Source organism: Pantherophis guttatus, chromosome 1 (genome assembly GCF_059756535.1).
Source record: "Pantherophis guttatus breed Tessera chromosome 1, ASM5975653v1, whole genome shotgun sequence".
In the NCBI taxonomy this organism is placed as follows: domain Eukaryota; kingdom Metazoa; phylum Chordata; class Lepidosauria; order Squamata; family Colubridae; genus Pantherophis; species Pantherophis guttatus.
This window is the reverse complement of record NC_142063.1, coordinates 325,148,138-325,166,422: the sequence shown is the minus strand read 5'-3', so window position 1 is coordinate 325,166,422 and position 18,285 is coordinate 325,148,138. Positions and strand designations below refer to the sequence as shown.

General features: G+C 39.6%; 1 protein-coding gene across 2 annotated transcripts in view; it reads right to left on the bottom strand.

Moving 5' to 3' along the window:
* Positions 1 to 17,894, bottom strand: part of MLXIPL (MLX interacting protein like) — a 61,078-nt gene extending 43,184 nt beyond the window's left edge. The window contains exon 1 of one of the 2 annotated variants that reach the window (XM_034421041.3): positions 17,459 to 17,894. In XM_034421041.3, the coding sequence (XP_034276932.1) occupies positions 17,459 to 17,847 (389 nt within the window). In that variant the 5' untranslated portion in view covers positions 17,848 to 17,894. The remainder of the gene's footprint in view (positions 1 to 17,458) is intronic. The other variant, XM_034421040.3, reaches the window with a different exon arrangement.
* Positions 17,895 to 18,285: the final 391 nt, after the last annotated feature.

Sequence of the window (18,285 nt, the reverse complement as noted above, 5' to 3'; positions counted from 1 at the left end):
ACTTCCCAAAACTTAGAATTGATGGCATTAATTTACAAGAGTGGTATCAACAGCTTCAGGTTATTTTCATGAAAGAAAATTTACTATTCTTTATAACTAGCCCTCCAAGAAGACCTTGGACTTTAAAAATAGATTGTTTACATCATAGAGCATTTTTCATAATAATATCTAGCGTGTCTCCTGCAATGTATCATAGCATCAAACCAAACCTAACTGTATCAGAAATAATTCAATGCATGTTTAATCTATTTCACAGCGATAGCGTAGCTACAACCACAAGAATGTCTAAGGATTTCTTTTCCTCTAGAGTAAAACCAGGGGTTTCTATAAGTGAGCATTTGATAAATCTAAACAAAATAAGAGCTGAGCTACAATTGAGGGGGGAAGTGATTTCAGATCAAACAATGAAAAGTGTTATTATCAATTCACTTGATCCATCATGGGATAGCTTTATGTCACACTTAGATACCATTAATTTGGGATATTTATCCATAGAAAGTCTATCTAACAAATTGATAGCAGAAGACAATTCAAGAAAAAATCGATCCAGTAACCAAACAGACCACAAACCTTTTAGGAAAGTAGTCTTTCAAGATAAACATAATGAGGCCTTTAGATGCTACAATTGTGGATCCAGGGAACATAGTAGAAGAGACTGCCCCAAAGTCTCAAGAGAGAGACATAGACCAGAATATAGGAGCAAATATAATTACAGACAATCTTCCACAGATAGACACAAATATAGAAGCCCACCAAATTACAAAGAAGGTAGAGGGGGTAGAGAAAATTCAAAAGAGAGGAAATCTGGGTCACTGAATGGGCTAAATAAACAAGACAGCACCAGAACACAGCAGGATGAGAATAACAATTGGCTTATTGATTCTGGTGCAACAAATCACACCACCAACAACAAAAGTATATTATCTTCATTTATAGAAGATAAGTTTGTGATAAAGGTAGCTAATCAAGAAAAGGTTCAAGTACTAGGCAAAGGAAATGTGACCTTGCCTGGTCTAGGGAAAATAGAGGGGGTATTATTAATCCCAGAAATACCTCACAACATACTAAGTGCCATAAAATTAAGCAGAGAATCTGATATCAATATAGTTTTCTCAAAGGGGAAAGCAACTATAGAAAAGAACAAAACAAATGTAGGTACTGTAATGATAAAAGGAGGTCTACCCTATCTGATAACTAAAGAAAGATGTTTACATAACATTGATTCAAATATGGAAGATTGTATTGAAGCAGATGATGAAAATGTCAGTAACAGTGACAATGATGAGTGTAGAATAACTCATGATCACAAAAATACATACAAGGAAAAGAAACCAAAAATAGGTAAACCAATTCATGATGAGTGTGCTCACATCTTACACAGGAAGTTAGGACATGCAAGCTTTCCTGTAGTACAAAAAATGACTGAACACGCAGAAGGTGTCAAAATAAAAAATTGTGAAAATTATTTGGAATGCTCAGTATGTAAGTCCACCAAACTAAAAACCAGTCCCAGACCAAAAAAATCTAACAGATCAACTAACAATATTTTTGATTTGGTACATATGGACTTAGTTGGTCCATTAAGTCCCTCAATTACCTATAGAAAATGTTACTTCCTAACTATAGTGGATGACTACAGCCGATATGGTTTTGTTTACACATTAAAGCACAAGGATTAAATGTATTCACACCTGCGATCGCACCTAAGGATAAAACAATTATAGGTACCAGGTGGATTTATAAAATTAAGAACTTAGAAGGAGGCAATACCTTATACAAGGCTAGACTAGTTGCACAAGGCTATGCACAAAAATATCCAGAAGACTATACTGATACATATTCACCCACAGTGAGAACAGAGAGTGTCAAAACAGCCCTTGTAGTAGCATCTGCACTCAATCTGGACGTATTCCAATATGACATACAGACCGCATACTTACATGCAAAATTAGATAAGGAAATATATGTAAGAGCACCACACAGTCAATACACTAATAAGAACGAAATTTGGTTATTAAATAAGAGTCTGTACGGATTAAAGCAATCCGGCAAAAGATGGTACGATTGCTTGGTAAAAGTACTTAAGACCATGGATTTCAACGCCACCACTGCTGATAACTGTTTCTTTGTAAAAAAGAGTAATGATCATATTGAATTTGTATTAATTTACGTGGACGATATTTTATACATTGGAAAGCATAAAGAGAGCAGGGAAATCTTTGTAAATAAGTTAAATGAACACTTCTCACTGAAATCTCTGGGTAAAGTGAATAAATACCTTGGTGTGCAAATTAACAAAACTAAAAGGGGATTCAAACTTACACAGAAAGATAAAATCATCGAACTCCTAAACAAATGTAACTTAAATAATGCTAAAACTTGTGACACCCCTATGCAAACTGATTTTCTTAGAAACACTGATGAATCTTCCCCTGAGTTTAAAGACAACACATTTTACAGATCAGTTATAGGTTCACTCCTTTATATATCTAATTGGACTAGGCCAGATATTGCATTACCTCTCAATCTATTGTCAAGATATGTTAGTAAACCAACCTTGTATCATTGGGAAGCTGTCAAAAGAATTCTAAGATATCTGAAGGGTACATTAGATTTTTGTTTAATGTTGGAACCCAATAATGACAGAGAACCAAAAATTACTTGTTATGCTGATGCAGATTGGGCTGGTGATACATCATGCAGAAAGAGTACTTCTGGTTATGTTTTTCTATTGAATGATTGTCCAATTTACTGGTATACTGGTAAACAAGAACTAGTAGCCACTTCTACTACAGAAGCGGAATATGTTTGTTTGTCCAAAGCTGCAAATAACCTTGTATGGTTCAATGATCTGATCACTGATGTTTGGAAGAAACCCACCTTACCATTTATTATGCATGAAGACAATAAAGCGGCCATTGAAATATCCAGATCCGATGCAATTGGACAAAGGTCCAGGCATATTGATATAAAGTTTAAGCATGTGAGACAACTGTCTCAAGACGGATTCATTAAAGCAATACATTGCGATACTTCTGAACAATTAGCTGACATATTAACAAAACCCTTACCTTCTAAACAACACAAATATTTAACTTCTAAATTATATGTATTATATTGTCCTGAATCAGAATGTAATTGGTGTTGTGTAACGAACCGGCATTTAGAGGGGGATTTGTCAGATGTAAATGCCTTATTCTCCAATGTGTAAATAATGTATATATGGAACATCAGAGGTTAACTTATTCTTTGGACTTTAATGTATTCATAACTTACCACTCCCATTCCTAGCTCCACCCCTTGTATATATAAGGAGCCACCCTCACCATTCTCGTCGCTTCTACCTTGAATATTCAGTGAATATAGAATGCCTATCATAATTAAAAAGAAATATATTTAAAGCTTTAACTTCTATTATCTTTATTGAGTCTGATCCTGAAAATATTGCAACAGTATGTATTTGAAAAGCTACAATTTGAAAAAAGTTGTTCCAGCTGTTGATTAGTACTTGTCTTGCAGGGATTTTTTCCCCCTCTCTTTCCTGAAAAAAACCCCAACAAAAGTGGATATTATATCTCTAAATAGCCTTCAATAACCATTTCTGCTATCTTTCTTTCTTCCAAAAAGTGAAATGGGTGGAAGAAACATGTCAAGCTAGGGATTCATTCATTGGATTCACATGTTAAAGACTAAAACAGTGTTAATTAAATATAGTTACCGTGTTCCCATATGTTAAAGACAAAAATGAACTGTGTTGACTATTTATACAGCAGGCTTAGTCAGTTTATTGAAATGAACTATAAAATAGCCAAACAGGCTATCTCTGACAATAATTAAAGATACCAAACCATATATACACCCACACAGAAACAGAGCAAACTTCCTGTATTTAAAAGTAACTGATCAGTCAATCATCCCTAATCAAAAGCAGTTTATAGGTTTATTAAAGTGTCTCCTATGTTCAAAAGCTACTTTTGTTAAAAGCAATTAAACAAAAAAAAAAACAAAAAAAACAAAACCCAAATCTAAAACCAAAGATGCCCCTGTATCAACCCACAGCAGTGGGAGTGAACAGAAGGAAGTCCATACTCATTTTTTTGTCAAATGTTTCCATTCTCCAGTCTTCATCTGGCAACAGCCATGATTACATCAGTTCTCAAAAAACCTTAGATAACTGCCAAGGGACCGCAATGGCAGCAGAACAAGGAAAGTGTTGTTAATTTTGTCATCATTTTTTAGTCTCCTAAGTACATGAAACCAAGGATTGCAGAATCACCAGCTAGCTAGTATGGTTCTCCACAAAATGCCTGCAGAGGACAAAGCAATTTTTTCCTCTGTTGATGGCCATGTTCCTCAAGGGTGAGATATGGTGGATGGGGCTGAAGCAAGCACCATTGGGATGATTTCTTGCACAACAGTAGAAGCACAGAATGGAAGAATTCGAAGGGATCTTGGTGATCATCAAGATCATGGTACTTCAATGCAAGTATCCAACTGCTATATCATCCTACAGTTGGCCATCCAGCCTCTGTGTAACACTTATAGTGAAAAAGACTCCAGTACTTTCTGAAGTACAATCAGAGGTGGTATTCAGCTGGTTCATACCAGTTTGAGTGAACCAGTAGCGGCGACTGCCCCGCGTAATGCTGTCCTATTTAGCCCTGTTTCCAAGGCTGGGTGCATGCGCGGAAGGTGCGCGCAAGAGCAAAGTGCATGCACAGGCTGGGCATGTATGTGGAAGGCACAAGAGAGAGCAAAGCACATATGCAGAAGGCCGGGTACATGCACGGGGGGCACGTGCGGGGGGAGAACCGGTGGTAAGAATATGTGAAACCTACCACTGGCCACAATACCACATTGTTGAAGACCTCTGTTAGGTCTTCCTCTGACCTCCTGATATATCCCATAAAATCTATTTTCTTTTGGCTGAAATGTGGCTGAAGGCAATTTACATTTTTTATAAGACCGTATGAAACCCCCAGGGCTAGAAACTGAGTTTGCATATTTGGAGCGGAGGGGATCACGGTCACATAGGACATATTTGCATAATACACTTAAGTAAGTCAGTTATAGATCTAGGACAAGGGTGGGTTTTACTTACCTTTACTACCAGTTTGCAATGGGGCCGCACGTGCGCGTGAGCGAAGTGAGCATGCACAGAAGCATTTTGATGACATCAGGGTCAGTGGGCGGAGCCTCCCGACGGTTTTACTACCGGTTCTACAGGTGCGAACCGGGGGCAACCCACCACTGATCTAGGAGCTGCTTTAGTATAATTTCTAAATCAAGTGTTAATCTTGTCATTTTTTTTTACTGTTTTGGTTAATTTATGCCTCAATATATTGCACAAATCCAGAAAATGAGTTATTTTAGTAACCAGGTCAATATAATGTGCGAATACAGCTATCAGTCTTGTGTGATGGGCAAGAACTGTCCTCAACTGTGGATATAACCAAAAGAAAAACAGGAAGATCTAAAACTTGAATTATTGTAATTTCTTTAGCTGGGACTATACTTGAAGACTTCTTGGAAATTGCAGCTGCTGTAGTATCCAGCTGCCCATTTGATAAAGGATCAACTTTGTTATTCCTTCATCACACTGCTGTAGGAGCTGAACTATGTACCACAATATTTCTTACTTTTAAGATTTAAGATCTTCAACAGGACATGAAGACAACATTTCTTACTTTAAGACAACTTTAAGAAGAGTGGACCAAGGGGATTAGGGGACTGGAGGCTAAAACATATGAAGAACGGTTGCAGGAACTGGGTATGTCTAGTTTAATGAAAAGAAGGACCAGGGGAGACATGATAGCAGTCTGTCAGTATCTCAGGGGCTGCCCCAAAGAAGAGGGAGTCAAGCTCTTCTCCAAAGCACCTGAGGGCAGGACAAGACGCAATGGGTGGAAACTAATCAAGGAGAGAAGCAACCTAAGGAGAAATTTCCAAATAGTGAAGACAATTAATCAGTGGAACAACTTGCCTCCAGAAGTTGTGAATGCTCCAACACTGGAAGTTTTTAAGAAGATGTTAGATAACCATTTGTCTGAAGTAGTGTAGGGTTTCCTGCCTAAGCAGGGGGTTGGACTAGAAGACCTCAAAAGTCCCTTCCAACTCTGTTATTCTATTCTATTGACTTCAATTCCAAGAATGGGAGAATAGGCAGACATTGGCCTATTGGTCCAGTTTGGAATTTCCATGTACAAGTCAGGGTGCTGGTCACCACCTATAAAGCCCTATATCACTTGGACCTGGGTATCTTTGAATCCATCTAGAACAGGGGTCTCCAACCTTGGCAACTTTAAGACTTGTGGACTTCAACTCCCAGAATTCCTCAGCCAGCAAAGCTGGCTGAGGAATTCTGGGAGTTAAAGTCCACAAGTCTTAAAGTTGCCAAGGTTAGAGACCCCTGACCTAGAATATGCCTAAAACGCCCTCTGAAAGTTTGTAAAGACCTGGCTAAGTCAAGGCCCTACACCAGCAGACTGAAATAATGAGCGAAGTCTCCTTTCTGAGCTGCTACTGTATTGGGGAATTTGGACTCTTTGCCCTGGTTCAGAACAAACACTCTCTGCTACTGCCAAGTAGGTGAATCGGGCAAAGGAGTCTCTTGCTAGCCACCCCACTGTCCAAAGCTCTCCAGCTGCCTAGGAGCCAAAGGAGTCCACAGATTAGCCAATTATTCACATGATCTATTATTGCTCCTTAGTAAAATAGGTTTATTCCATTCGTATCCTTTCTTTTGGCTGTTTTAGAAAGGGAGTAGAGTTAGACTCCCTGGAACACTTACTATGTTTGGAAATCATGCTAAGCCATGGGATGTTTAAATATGGATTGAATACAATTCCCACCCGATTGACTGGCTTCACACAACTTGCAAACCCATAAACCTTTTTTTTACAAACCACAATGGCTTGATGTGTTCACCATGCTAAATCATGCTATTAAACCAACCCACAAGTATGTTTTAGCCTGTTCTGCAAACCAGCCATTCTCTTACATGGAATAGAAGATTGCAATAGAGGATGTGTATTGCATTCAGTACCACACATGAATTTGGAATTAGACCAGTGTGTGTAACTAGGGAAAAGCAATTGCCATGTGTTCGGAAGACTAAGAAATCTTACTCTGGGTGAATTTCTTATTGTCAAAGTTAGCCAGGCCTTTGGGAGAATGGAGAGAAGGCCAAGGACTGCAACTCAAGTTAAATGATAGGAAAGGAAAGGGAAGCAATCTTCTTGTAGCACTAGACTAGGCTCATCAGAATGAACTTTGTTCTGTTCTTCTCTAGGGAACGGAAGACACATAATAACTTGCCCTATCAATCTCTTGGATAAGACCACTCATATCTAAATGTTAGATTGTAAAAATCAGAATGAAAACATTCCCAAATGACAGGCTGTCTAGATAAGAGGGCGGCTGGCCAAAGATGACTCATGAATGACAGCTAGTGAGAGTGATCTTCTTCCAGACAAACATCAGCTTCTTGTTTCTTGGATTAAGACATCTCTGTCCTCCAGTCAAAATTAGACAGAAAATCATCTTACTCCTGCATATGCACTGGGTCTAAGACTCAAAAAAATAAAGAGCACTTCTCATGAGGTGAGATTGTTCGGTCCAGAATGAAATTCTGACACACATCCACCCCACTGACATGAATGGAAGTATACCCATCACTCCCAGAGCCCAGACCAAACTTCAACAAATAGGGATAAATGAAAAAAAAATTATAGGAAAGACTAATCCTTGACTTGCAACCATAATTGAGGCCGGAATTATAGTCGTAAGTCTATATCACTAGGGCGGTAGCCTACTGGCTAAAAATGACCCAGATGGATGCCAGCAGACTCCCTAAAATATGTCTAGAGGAACAGCAGATTTCAAATCCTCAAAGGTATTCCTGGCTAACCCGGCTGTCAGAAATATTGAACCGATATGGCGTAGGGTTCCCGTTGTGTGACACATTGAACCAAGTTAAACAACGGATTAAAGATATACATGGGCAAATGGACATGGCAACCCTTTCAACTAATCATTCCCTTAAACTGCTGACAGCAGTTAAAACAACTTTCACTCTGGAAAAGTATTTACATTTAGAAATGCCATCAGTGGAGAGACAGTTATTTGTTAAGTTTAGATTCGAACTTCTAGATACCAACGTTAGATTCGGCCGCTATCGGAAAATCCCGTATGACAAAAGAATATGCATATGTGGGGTAAACGTCGTGGAGGACATGGCGCATATAATATTCGAATGTAGTCTCTATCAAGAAGTAAGAAAACAATATCTGTCCCCAATTATAAATAAATTTCCCCACTGGAATATAAGCCAAAAATTAGCATTTCTGTTGAGGGCTGACTCTCCTCCCCTGGTAAGAGCGATCACTCGATACCTTAAAAGAATGACGGCAATACGAGCCAGTTATATCAAAAAACATTTTATTGATTGTAAGGAAGATGAGCTCAGTTAGAGAGGAGCTATCCTATTTGGGTTATCTAGACTTGGCAACTTAGCTATTGAAATTTGATATTGTAAAATTTTAATGTCATCTATCATATATTTTTAGATTGCTATTTTTGTAACTGTTTTATCTTTTTCCCTTTTTCTTTTCTGTTTTGTTTGAAAAGGCCTTCGGGCTATTCAATAAACTATACTATACTATAGTCGTAAGTCATGCCAGTCCTTACACAGCCTGTGCCTGGTTTTATTATCTCTTTTGCGGCAATCGTTAGGCAAATGCTGTGGTCATTAAGCAAACCCACCGTGCACCACCACAGCATCGGCTCCATGGTGGCACGATGGTTAGAGTGCAGTATTACAGGCTAACTCTACCCACAGCCAGCAGTTCGATCCTGACTGTATCAAGGTTGACTCAGCCTTCCATCCTTCCGAGGTCAGTAAAATGAGCACCCAGATTGTCGGGGGCAATAGGCTGACTCTGTAAACCATTTAGAGAGGCTATAAAGCACTATGAAGTGGTATATAAGCCTAAATGCTAGTGCTAGTGCTATTTTGCCAGAAACCAGAAGTAAATGCCAGTTTCCAGGGAAAAAAATCATTACAAATCACAATCATGTGACCACGATGCTACCAATGATGGTAAATGGCTACCGCCATTGATAGCATCCCGCGGTCACATGACTGCGATTTACAATGATTTTTTTTCCTGGGAAAAAATCATTGTGAATCGCAGTCATGTGACCAATGGATGCTACCAATGGCGGTAAATGTGGGCTGGTTGCCAAATGACCAAACTCTGATCATGTGACTATGGTGGGTGGGGCAGCCGGCTCATAAATAGCTCTAAGGAGGCCTGCTGTAATTTTCAATGGCCCCTAAATGACCAGTTGTAAATTGGGGACTACCTTTGTCTCCTCTATGATCTTTTAACCAGGTTAATTAGGGGAGACTGATTACAATTACAGAATAAAAATAACCACACCCTATTAATGGTTTATATATGATGCTTATTGTCCCACAGATCTGAAGGAATGGAAAAGGAGCCCAAGGCAAGTGGGAGTTCATAAATGAACAATTACAATTTCCTTTCAAAAACCAAGCAAACAAAAATGATTTGTTCTGCCAGAAAACTGTCAAAAGCACAATGAAGGAGCAGGATTGAATTTCAAGACAGATAGAAATATAGTCAGGAAATATTTATTTAGTTCAGTTCTCCAGAGTCAGATGAATTGCATACTGAGGCTTTGAAAGAACTCACTAATAGTCTGTCTGAACTTTTATATACTATTTTTGAGTGCTTTTGTAAAACAGGATTGGGCAAAGAGTGTCTCTATCTTCAAAAGAGAAAAAAGAAGGCCAACCAGCCAGTTAGCCTGACATAGATATCTGGGCAGATTCTCAAATAAATTATAAACAGCCTGACCTGCAAACATTCTGAGAACAAATCGTGCCAAACTAACCTTATCTCATATTTTTGTTGGGCAATTTTCTTAGTAAATCGTGAGAATGCTATAACTGCTGTACATCTTACACAATACAAAATAAGATATCTTGATTCAAAAAAGCATTTGACAGAACATCACATTTGATTAGCAAACTACTTAAATGTGGATGGCATGACAATGAAGTGGACACCTGCAGTAGATACCAGAATAATAGAGTTGGAAGGGACCTTGGAGGTCTTCTAGTCCAACCCCAGAACTTATACCATTTCAGACAAATGGTTGTCCAATTTCAACATATGTTCAAACAATGCTCATCAGGACAGACGTATTTAAACAAACTGAAACAGGTTCAGGGATAATTAGAAGAATAGACCGTAAATCCCATGAAGAGAGCTTGAAAAAACTGAAAACGATCAACATCATGAAAACTGAATGGGAATATAATGAAACTTTTCTAATATTTGAAATAAAGTCATACATTAGAAAGCCAAGATTTTTCTCTTCTATCCCAGAATGCAAGAGATGGATGATGGATTTACGGTAAATTACAGGAAGTAAGATTCTGGTTGAATCTAAAAGAAAAACAACATTAAGAATCATTTATCAATGGAACCAAAATGCCAGAGAGATATCAAATAAAGGATGCTTATCACTGCTTATCAGCAATTTTTTCATATGGATTCCCGCACTGAATAGGAATGATTCAATGATTCATCAGTTGGGGTACAGTAATCAATGATTACTGTACCCCAACTCTATGATTCTAAGTAGCTGGAATGGGAAGGGTTAAACAACTTACAACAGTTGATTTACTCCCTGTTCAAAGTTACAATGGCACTGAAAAAAGTGACTTATGACTGTTTTTCACATTTATGACCATTGCAGCATCCCCATCGTCATGTGATCAAAACTCAGATGCTTGGCAACTGGTTCATATTTACAGTAGTGGCCAAAATTGTGGAAACCTTTTGGGGAAAGTGTATTTTTGAGATTTGATGGCTAATAACACCACTTTTTTTTTTTTTTTTTTTGGAGTTTCAAGATAATCCTATTCCACTGCTGGAATGGCCTGGGAATAGCCCAGACCTTAACCCAACTGAAAATCTATCGACCCAACTAAAGAAACTTGTTAGTCAGAAGCGACCCAGCAATAAAACCCAGTTAAATAGAAGCAATCATTCAATCTTGGTTTCACATTATAACAGCTGCAGAACTAAAAGACTTGGTTCACTCCACGGGAAAATGTTGTAATGCCGTAATTCATGCTAAAGGTTACCCAACTAAGGATTAACTGACGTGATAATTTTTGAATATCTCATTTTTTCTACGTGTTTCACTTTTCTTCTTTATACTGTAACTGCTATTCTAATAGCAAATCCTTCATAAAAGTTATTGCATTACATTTGTGATTAAATTATCTTTCCATTGATATATAATTTTATGGTACTCCAAAAAAAGTGGTGTTTTTAGCTAGTTTTAGAAAATACACTTTCCCCAAAAGGTTTCCACAATTTTGGCCACTACTGTATGGTTGTTGTAGTGTCCCAGGGTCATGTGATCACCTTTTGCGAACTTCTTACAAGCAAAGTCAATGGGGAAGCCAGAGTCACTTAACAATCGTGTTACTAACTTAACAACTAGAATAGAATAGAATAACGGAATTAGAGATCTTCTAATCCAGTGGGTCTCAACCTTCCCAATGCCGCGACCCTTTAATACAGTTCCTCATGTTGTGGTGACCCCAACCATAAAATTATTCCTAAAGCCATTGAAAATATGTGTTTTCCGATGATCTTAGGCGACCCCTGTGAAAGGGTCATTCGACCCCCAAAGGGGTCCCAATCCATAGGTTGAGAACCACTGTTCTAATCCAACCTCCTGCTCAGGCAGGAAACCCTATTCCATTTCAGACAAATGGTTGTCCGATCTCTTCTTAAAAACAAATTTTGGAACATTCACAACTTCTGGAGGCAAGTTGTTCCACTGATGAATTGTTCTGTCATTTAATCGGTAGAACAACTTGCTTCCAGAAATTGTAAATGCTCCAACACTGGAAGTTTTTAAGAAGAGACTGGACAACCATTTGTCTGAAATGGTGTAGGGTTTCCTGACTGAGCAGAGGGTTGGACTAGAACAGGGGTATCAAACTCAAGGCCCGAGGGCCTGATCTGGCTCACGCGGTGCTTAGATCTGGCCACTGGGCTGCCTTGGAAACAGTGAAGGACTAGTCCACAGTACCTCTGCCAATGAAAATGGAGCTTGGGAGGGCCGCGTCCAAGGTCCCTTCCAATTGCAGAGATTCACTTAACAATTGTGGTAAAATGTTTGTGTGTCTATATTTTTCTTGACTGTACACTGCCTTGAGTCCTACGGGAGAAAGGCGGTATAGAAATATAATAAATAAATAAATAAATAAATAAATAAATAAAATAGGTCATAAAATGGGGCAAAATTCATTTAACAAATGTTTTGCTTAACAACAGAATTTTGGGGCTCAATTATCTTACGTCAAGGATTACCTGTACCAAGGCCTCGGTTAGAATGAGGCATTTGCATGCTCATGGCACCAGAGAATTATGAGTTCAGGAATACAGAAGACCAACCTGGCTCCAACCCAAAACCTAGCTATCTGTAAATCCCAGCTTTTGTTCATATCAAAATAAAGCATTGCTTCTACCTCTCAAAATAATAGCTATATATTTGAAAATATGTACAGAATTTTCTAAAATTTTTATAATTGTGATGGATGGGAGATAGAGAGATTCATGCCTTCTCCAAAGTGTAGGAAACTGAAAGCTAAGAATAAATTGTAGAACTGAGGAACAAAGCATTGAGAAAATTATATAAACCAGCCAGATATCTTAATTCCTTTATACTTGCTTCTTCTTAGCACAAAGTTTCAAAACTTCCCAGGATGGTATCCAACCATCATGACAACGGTGTTGCCAGTTATTGCAACAAACCCCTGGGAATACTTTCAGGATAGAATCTATCGACCCTGCCATCAAATAAAGGATTGCGGGAAGAAAAATGAGCAAATGCAAGCACAGGATGGAGAAAAAGAAATACACAGGTGAAGGAGCAGATTTAATTGCAAAGTTATTTTTATATAACCATAATAAAGAATCAGCATGCATGCAACAATGTCATAATGGAACTCCCACATTGAAGAGTAGTAGCTCTATTTTTATTGTACGGTTATATTACAGGTAATCCTTGATTTATGACTGTAATGGAGATTATAATCATAAATTGTGATAGTTGTAAAATGGGTCACCCATGTGTCTGACCCAATTTCACAACCTTTTGGGGGCAACTGTTAAGTGAACACCATGGTTATTAAGAAAACTGCATAAAGTTACTCCTAGGACTACAATTACTGCAGATATCCTTGATTTATGACCATAACTGACCCTGGAATTGGTTGTAAGTTGTTGCAATTGTAAGTCAAGGCATCATGTAATCAGTTTTGACATTACAACTGGTTTTACAGTCGTCATTAAGCGGACCTTGTGGTCATTAAGGAAATCAATTTCCCCAGTAAGCTTTTTTGCTGGAAACTGGAAATAAATACCAGAAACCAGAAAAAAAATATAGCAAATTGTGGTCATGTGACTGCAAGACACCGTAAACAGTATAAAGATGAGCCTGTTGATAAGAACCCAAAATGGGATCATACGATTACAGGAGGTTGTGCAGCTATCATAACTCCAAAAATGGGTTATAAGTCACTCTGGGGAGATCCATTGTAACTTTGAATGGTCATTAAGAGACTGGTCCTAAATTGAAGACTACCTGTGTAAGCTAATTGTATTTATTTATTTAGCATAGTTATAACCACCCATCTCACAAAAGCTTAACTCTAAGCAGCATACAACAGCAACTGGATAAAAATTGTCCAGTTTAGTAGATCTAGTGATGGCTTCTCGAAGAGGGGGTAAACCAATACTTCATTAAGAGGGCTGGTACAACCCCCTCTCTCAAGGAAGAATTGTCCACCACTAGGATCTAACCGCAAGACATCTATCTGGGCCATTTATATGAAGAGTGAGTCTCGACAGTTTAACCAGCTGATCCCAAGTTCTACAGTATGAATGAAAAGTGAGTCATTTTTCTCCATATTCATTCTTGTCATGACATTTCTTTAGAGGGGTGGGAGTAGCGGAGAGCACAGTCTATATAAAGCAGAAAGAATTGTGCTTAGGCAGCAGTGAGATCATAGGTGTGTGTCGGGTGGGGAGGGGGTGTCCTTTCAGTGTTTCCACCTCCGGATTTGTCTGAACTGGGGCCGCCCCATGGATCAAAGTAAACAAGGCTTGAGAACAGCATGTCCAGAAGCCAACAGCCTCTGGAAGCTGAGAAAAAGGCCTCATTTAAGCAGGTCTTTGCTGCAATACCCCACAACTAAGGCTGTCGCAAACTGCCAGTGGGTTGATGAGAAGGGTCTACTACAAAATAAATGCTACTATTCTGACCTTCTCCATCAAAAAAACAAAACAAAAAAGACACATGCAGACTTTTGCAGGTTGAACAGCACAAAGCCATAACTTTAGGCAAGCGGATGAAAATGTCTCTTTCAAAGAAAGAGGAATAAGGATCACAAATTGGCCTAAACCAAACCACAAATGGTTGTCAACACGATATACTAAACTATGATCTATTAACTGCAAAGGTGAGGTTCACATACATGAATTGAAATGAAGATAGAGAGGGAAAGGACAAAAAATTAGCAGGGGGCCCAAACTCCACCCTAGAGGAAAAGGATAGATATGGCCCTTTCTACCACTTGCTATCACTAGATCAGGTGTCAGCAACCTGCGGCTCCAAAGCCGCATGCAGCTCTTTGGGCCCTCTGCTGTGGCTCCCTGTCAGATGATCCCGCCATTGGCTGGCCCCACCCCTCACCCTCCCTCCCAGTCACTCGCCTAGCCTGAGAAGGTAAGGGCGATGGCGGGGGATGGAGAGGCGGCCAGGGCAGAGACAGAGAGATACAGAGAGATGGGGAAAGAGAGAGACATAGAGAGATACAGAGAGAGTGGGGGGGAGGGAGGAAGGGAGAGAGAGAGATGTCAAAAGGTTTTTGTGGATCCTGGTGTTTTTTAACAACCAGTTCTCTGCGTTAATGACCGGCCGGGTAGGCATGGCTGGGGGGGTGTCATGTGACTGGTGGAAGTGAGTGACATTGAGTTGGCCACGCCCACCCAGGTTTTGTGGCTCCCGGTGTTTTCTGTGGGAAACGGGTCCAAATGGCTCCTTGAGTGTTTAAGGTTGTAGATCCCTGACCTAGATAAAATTAGTCAGGAGAATCTGAAAGGTATAAATTAATCTATGGCATAGATAAAATATTTGGGGATTTTTTTCCCCCCTCGTTTCAGACACTAGATACAGAAATCATCCAATGAAGCTGACTGGATGGAGAATTTGAAGAAATGAAAGAGAACATACACCACAAAATTAATGTGAGGAATACATTTCCACAGATGTAGTGATTGCCTTTAATCTGGCTGGCTCTAAAAGAGGCCGCTGGTTGGCTCCTGAGAAACAAATTGCTGGTCTGCTCCAACAAGACTTTACCTATATTGTGGGACTTCCAAGCCAATAGCTTTTAATACTTGTAGTAAATAACAATAGCAATAGCACTTAGACTTATATACCGCTTCACAGGGCTTTACAGCCCTTTCTAAGCAGTTTAAAGAGTCAGCATATTGCCCCCAATAATCTGGGTCCTCATTTTACCGACCTCAGAAAGATGGAAGGCTGAGGCAACCTTGAGCCAGTGAGACTCAAACTGCCGAACTGCTCGTAGCCAGCAGTCAGCAGAACAGGTCTGCAATGTAAAAAAAAAAAAATGTTATCCTTTCCTAGATAAAAAGAAGGTGAAAGGGCTTGTGATACACTGGAGGGATTCAAATGGATTACAAAATCTGGACTTCCATTAAAATGCCACTGAGGAAGCAGGGTGATTTCACCATAAAAGTTTTCTGGGAAATCGCTGGAACTTGGGTTAAAAGAAGAGATAACTGATGATGTATTTCCCTCTGATCAAAAGGCCTCTCCTGCACATAGCTCTTCCTCTCAACCTAGGGAAGAAGAAAAAGGGGTGCTATGGGTGGGGGGTGGAGGTCAAAAGCCCTTTTGCAAAAGGCAGAAGCAGGTCCCCATGAGTTTCCATCAATAGAATTTTCTTTTATGTACACTGAGAGCATATGCACCAAGACAAATTCCTTGTGTGTCCAATCACACTTGGCCAACAAAAAATTATAATTCTAATTCTAATAGCAAGACTCTTATCTTTTTCCTTCTTTCCTAGGATTGAGAGAAAAGGAGTGTTTCACACTTGAACCAGACTTTGTAACCACTATCAGTTCACACAACAGACTTAATCAACACCAAGCCAAATAGCTTAGTTTATTGCGGTATCCCAACCAACTTTATCTTCTTTAATAAACTGTAATATTTGACCATTCATTCCTAGGGTTGGAAAATAAGCAGTTGGCACATGGAAGGAGACTTCCAAGAAACAAAGAATAGAGGCTAGGCAGAGAAGTAGAATATATACATATATATCCCAGAAGGTGACAATAGCAGACTTGCCCTTTTATTTTATCTATTTCATGTCGATTTTAATTTTTGGGTTTGTTACAGTATGTTTAACTATTAATGTAAACTGTGCAGTGCAGATGATGATGATGTTTAAACCATGGCTTAATATAATGGGTAAAACTAGCAAGAGGGTTAATTAAAAAGCAGCAAGGGAAATTTCCCCTTCTTACATGAGACATCACAATATCCTGTGGCATAGAGTTCCAAAGTAAATTATATCTGAACAAACTTGTTACTTGGTCAGATGCAGCTGGCAGACCAACACAGGAGAAAATGCTTTGATCTGGATTCTGGAGCAAATAAGGGGGTTTTGGATGCTCCAGGGACTGTAACAATGATTCCCCAACCTGGGAGAGGAATACATTGGCATACAGATTACTAAAATTCTGGGGAAAGTGGTGATAATCTGGAGTCAGGTTTTCCCTGCAGTTCATTAAATGTTGTCCCCCAACAGATTTACAATCTGCATTTTTGCAAGACTGCAATTCTGCAATCACAGGATGGATTTCGGGGCTCATCATTACAGACAGCCTAATGCTTTTGCTAGCTTGGAGACTGCAATTCAAGGAATCACCCCCCCCAAAAAAAACTGGACTTCAATTCAGAAAGAAAGAAAAAGACAATGAAAATAAGAGTAGGTTCACAGAAGAAATCCACAAGGTTCATATTTTTGCCTCCACTATGAGATGCTAGGTTTATCTCTGACACTCTCAACTACTAAAACCTCAATTCTGAAGTTAATCCAATCCTCTCTCCCCTACATCAAATCCTTTGCAATGCCGTTCCGAGATTGTTCCCCTCTTGGATCAAAAGACCCCTGCGCTTTAATTGAACTTCCGGGATTCCTGAGAAAAGACACTCCGTGGCCAGAGTGCAGACCTGTCATCTCTCAAGCCACCTGTCAAAAGAATTGAACATGGCTGGAGGCAGGAGGCTCTCCCAGACTCACCTGTAAGCCAGGCTCATGCACTCAAACAGGCGGGTGAGAGTGGGATCAATGCTTGGAGGATCAGGGACTTCTGGCACCACCTGGTGATGGCGCCGACGGGGCACCAAGTCGCTGTGAGGACATGACACCATGAAGTGACCACTGTGGATCACTTGGGAGCAGGCAGGATAACCAGAGCCAGGTTTGGTGCTGTTGAAAGCTGGGTTGTCTGAATCTGAGTCAAAATCCGAGTCGGGCCTTGACCCCATCTGCAGTTCCATATAAGGCCCAGATCGTCCAGGCTGAATGACAGCCATGGTGAAGGAAATGGTATTTGCTGGAGAGCTCCCTCCAGCCCAACTGTCAAAGCCAACACCAGGATCTTCTTGCAGAGGCAGCCAGTTCCACATACGTAAACGTCCTGCGCAATTAACACTTAATGTAAGAACGTTATGACCAGAACCTCACCTGGCACTCACTAGGGCTCTGATTCCAACAGCAGTCTTTATAGATCAACCTGATGTGGTCCTGCCTTCTAAATGGGTGGACACAAAGAGTTGCCGAGAAAAATTAACACTTTGTTTGCCAGTACAAGGGTGCATTTGGGATAGCCAGAGACAATGTAAAACAGCTCTAGATAAGCTGGCTAACTTTTGATCTGGTGCTTATGCCTTTAATAGCAATCTAATCTTCTATCTTTAGTGGGGCCATAATGTTGACTTCTCGGCTATGAAAAGAAGATTTGCTTACTGATTTCTGCAGGTGAAATAGCTGTTAAAGGCCAAAGGACTCAACATGTTTTCCCGCAGTCAGTCGGCAGTTTAATCTGAATTGGACTGGCAATTATA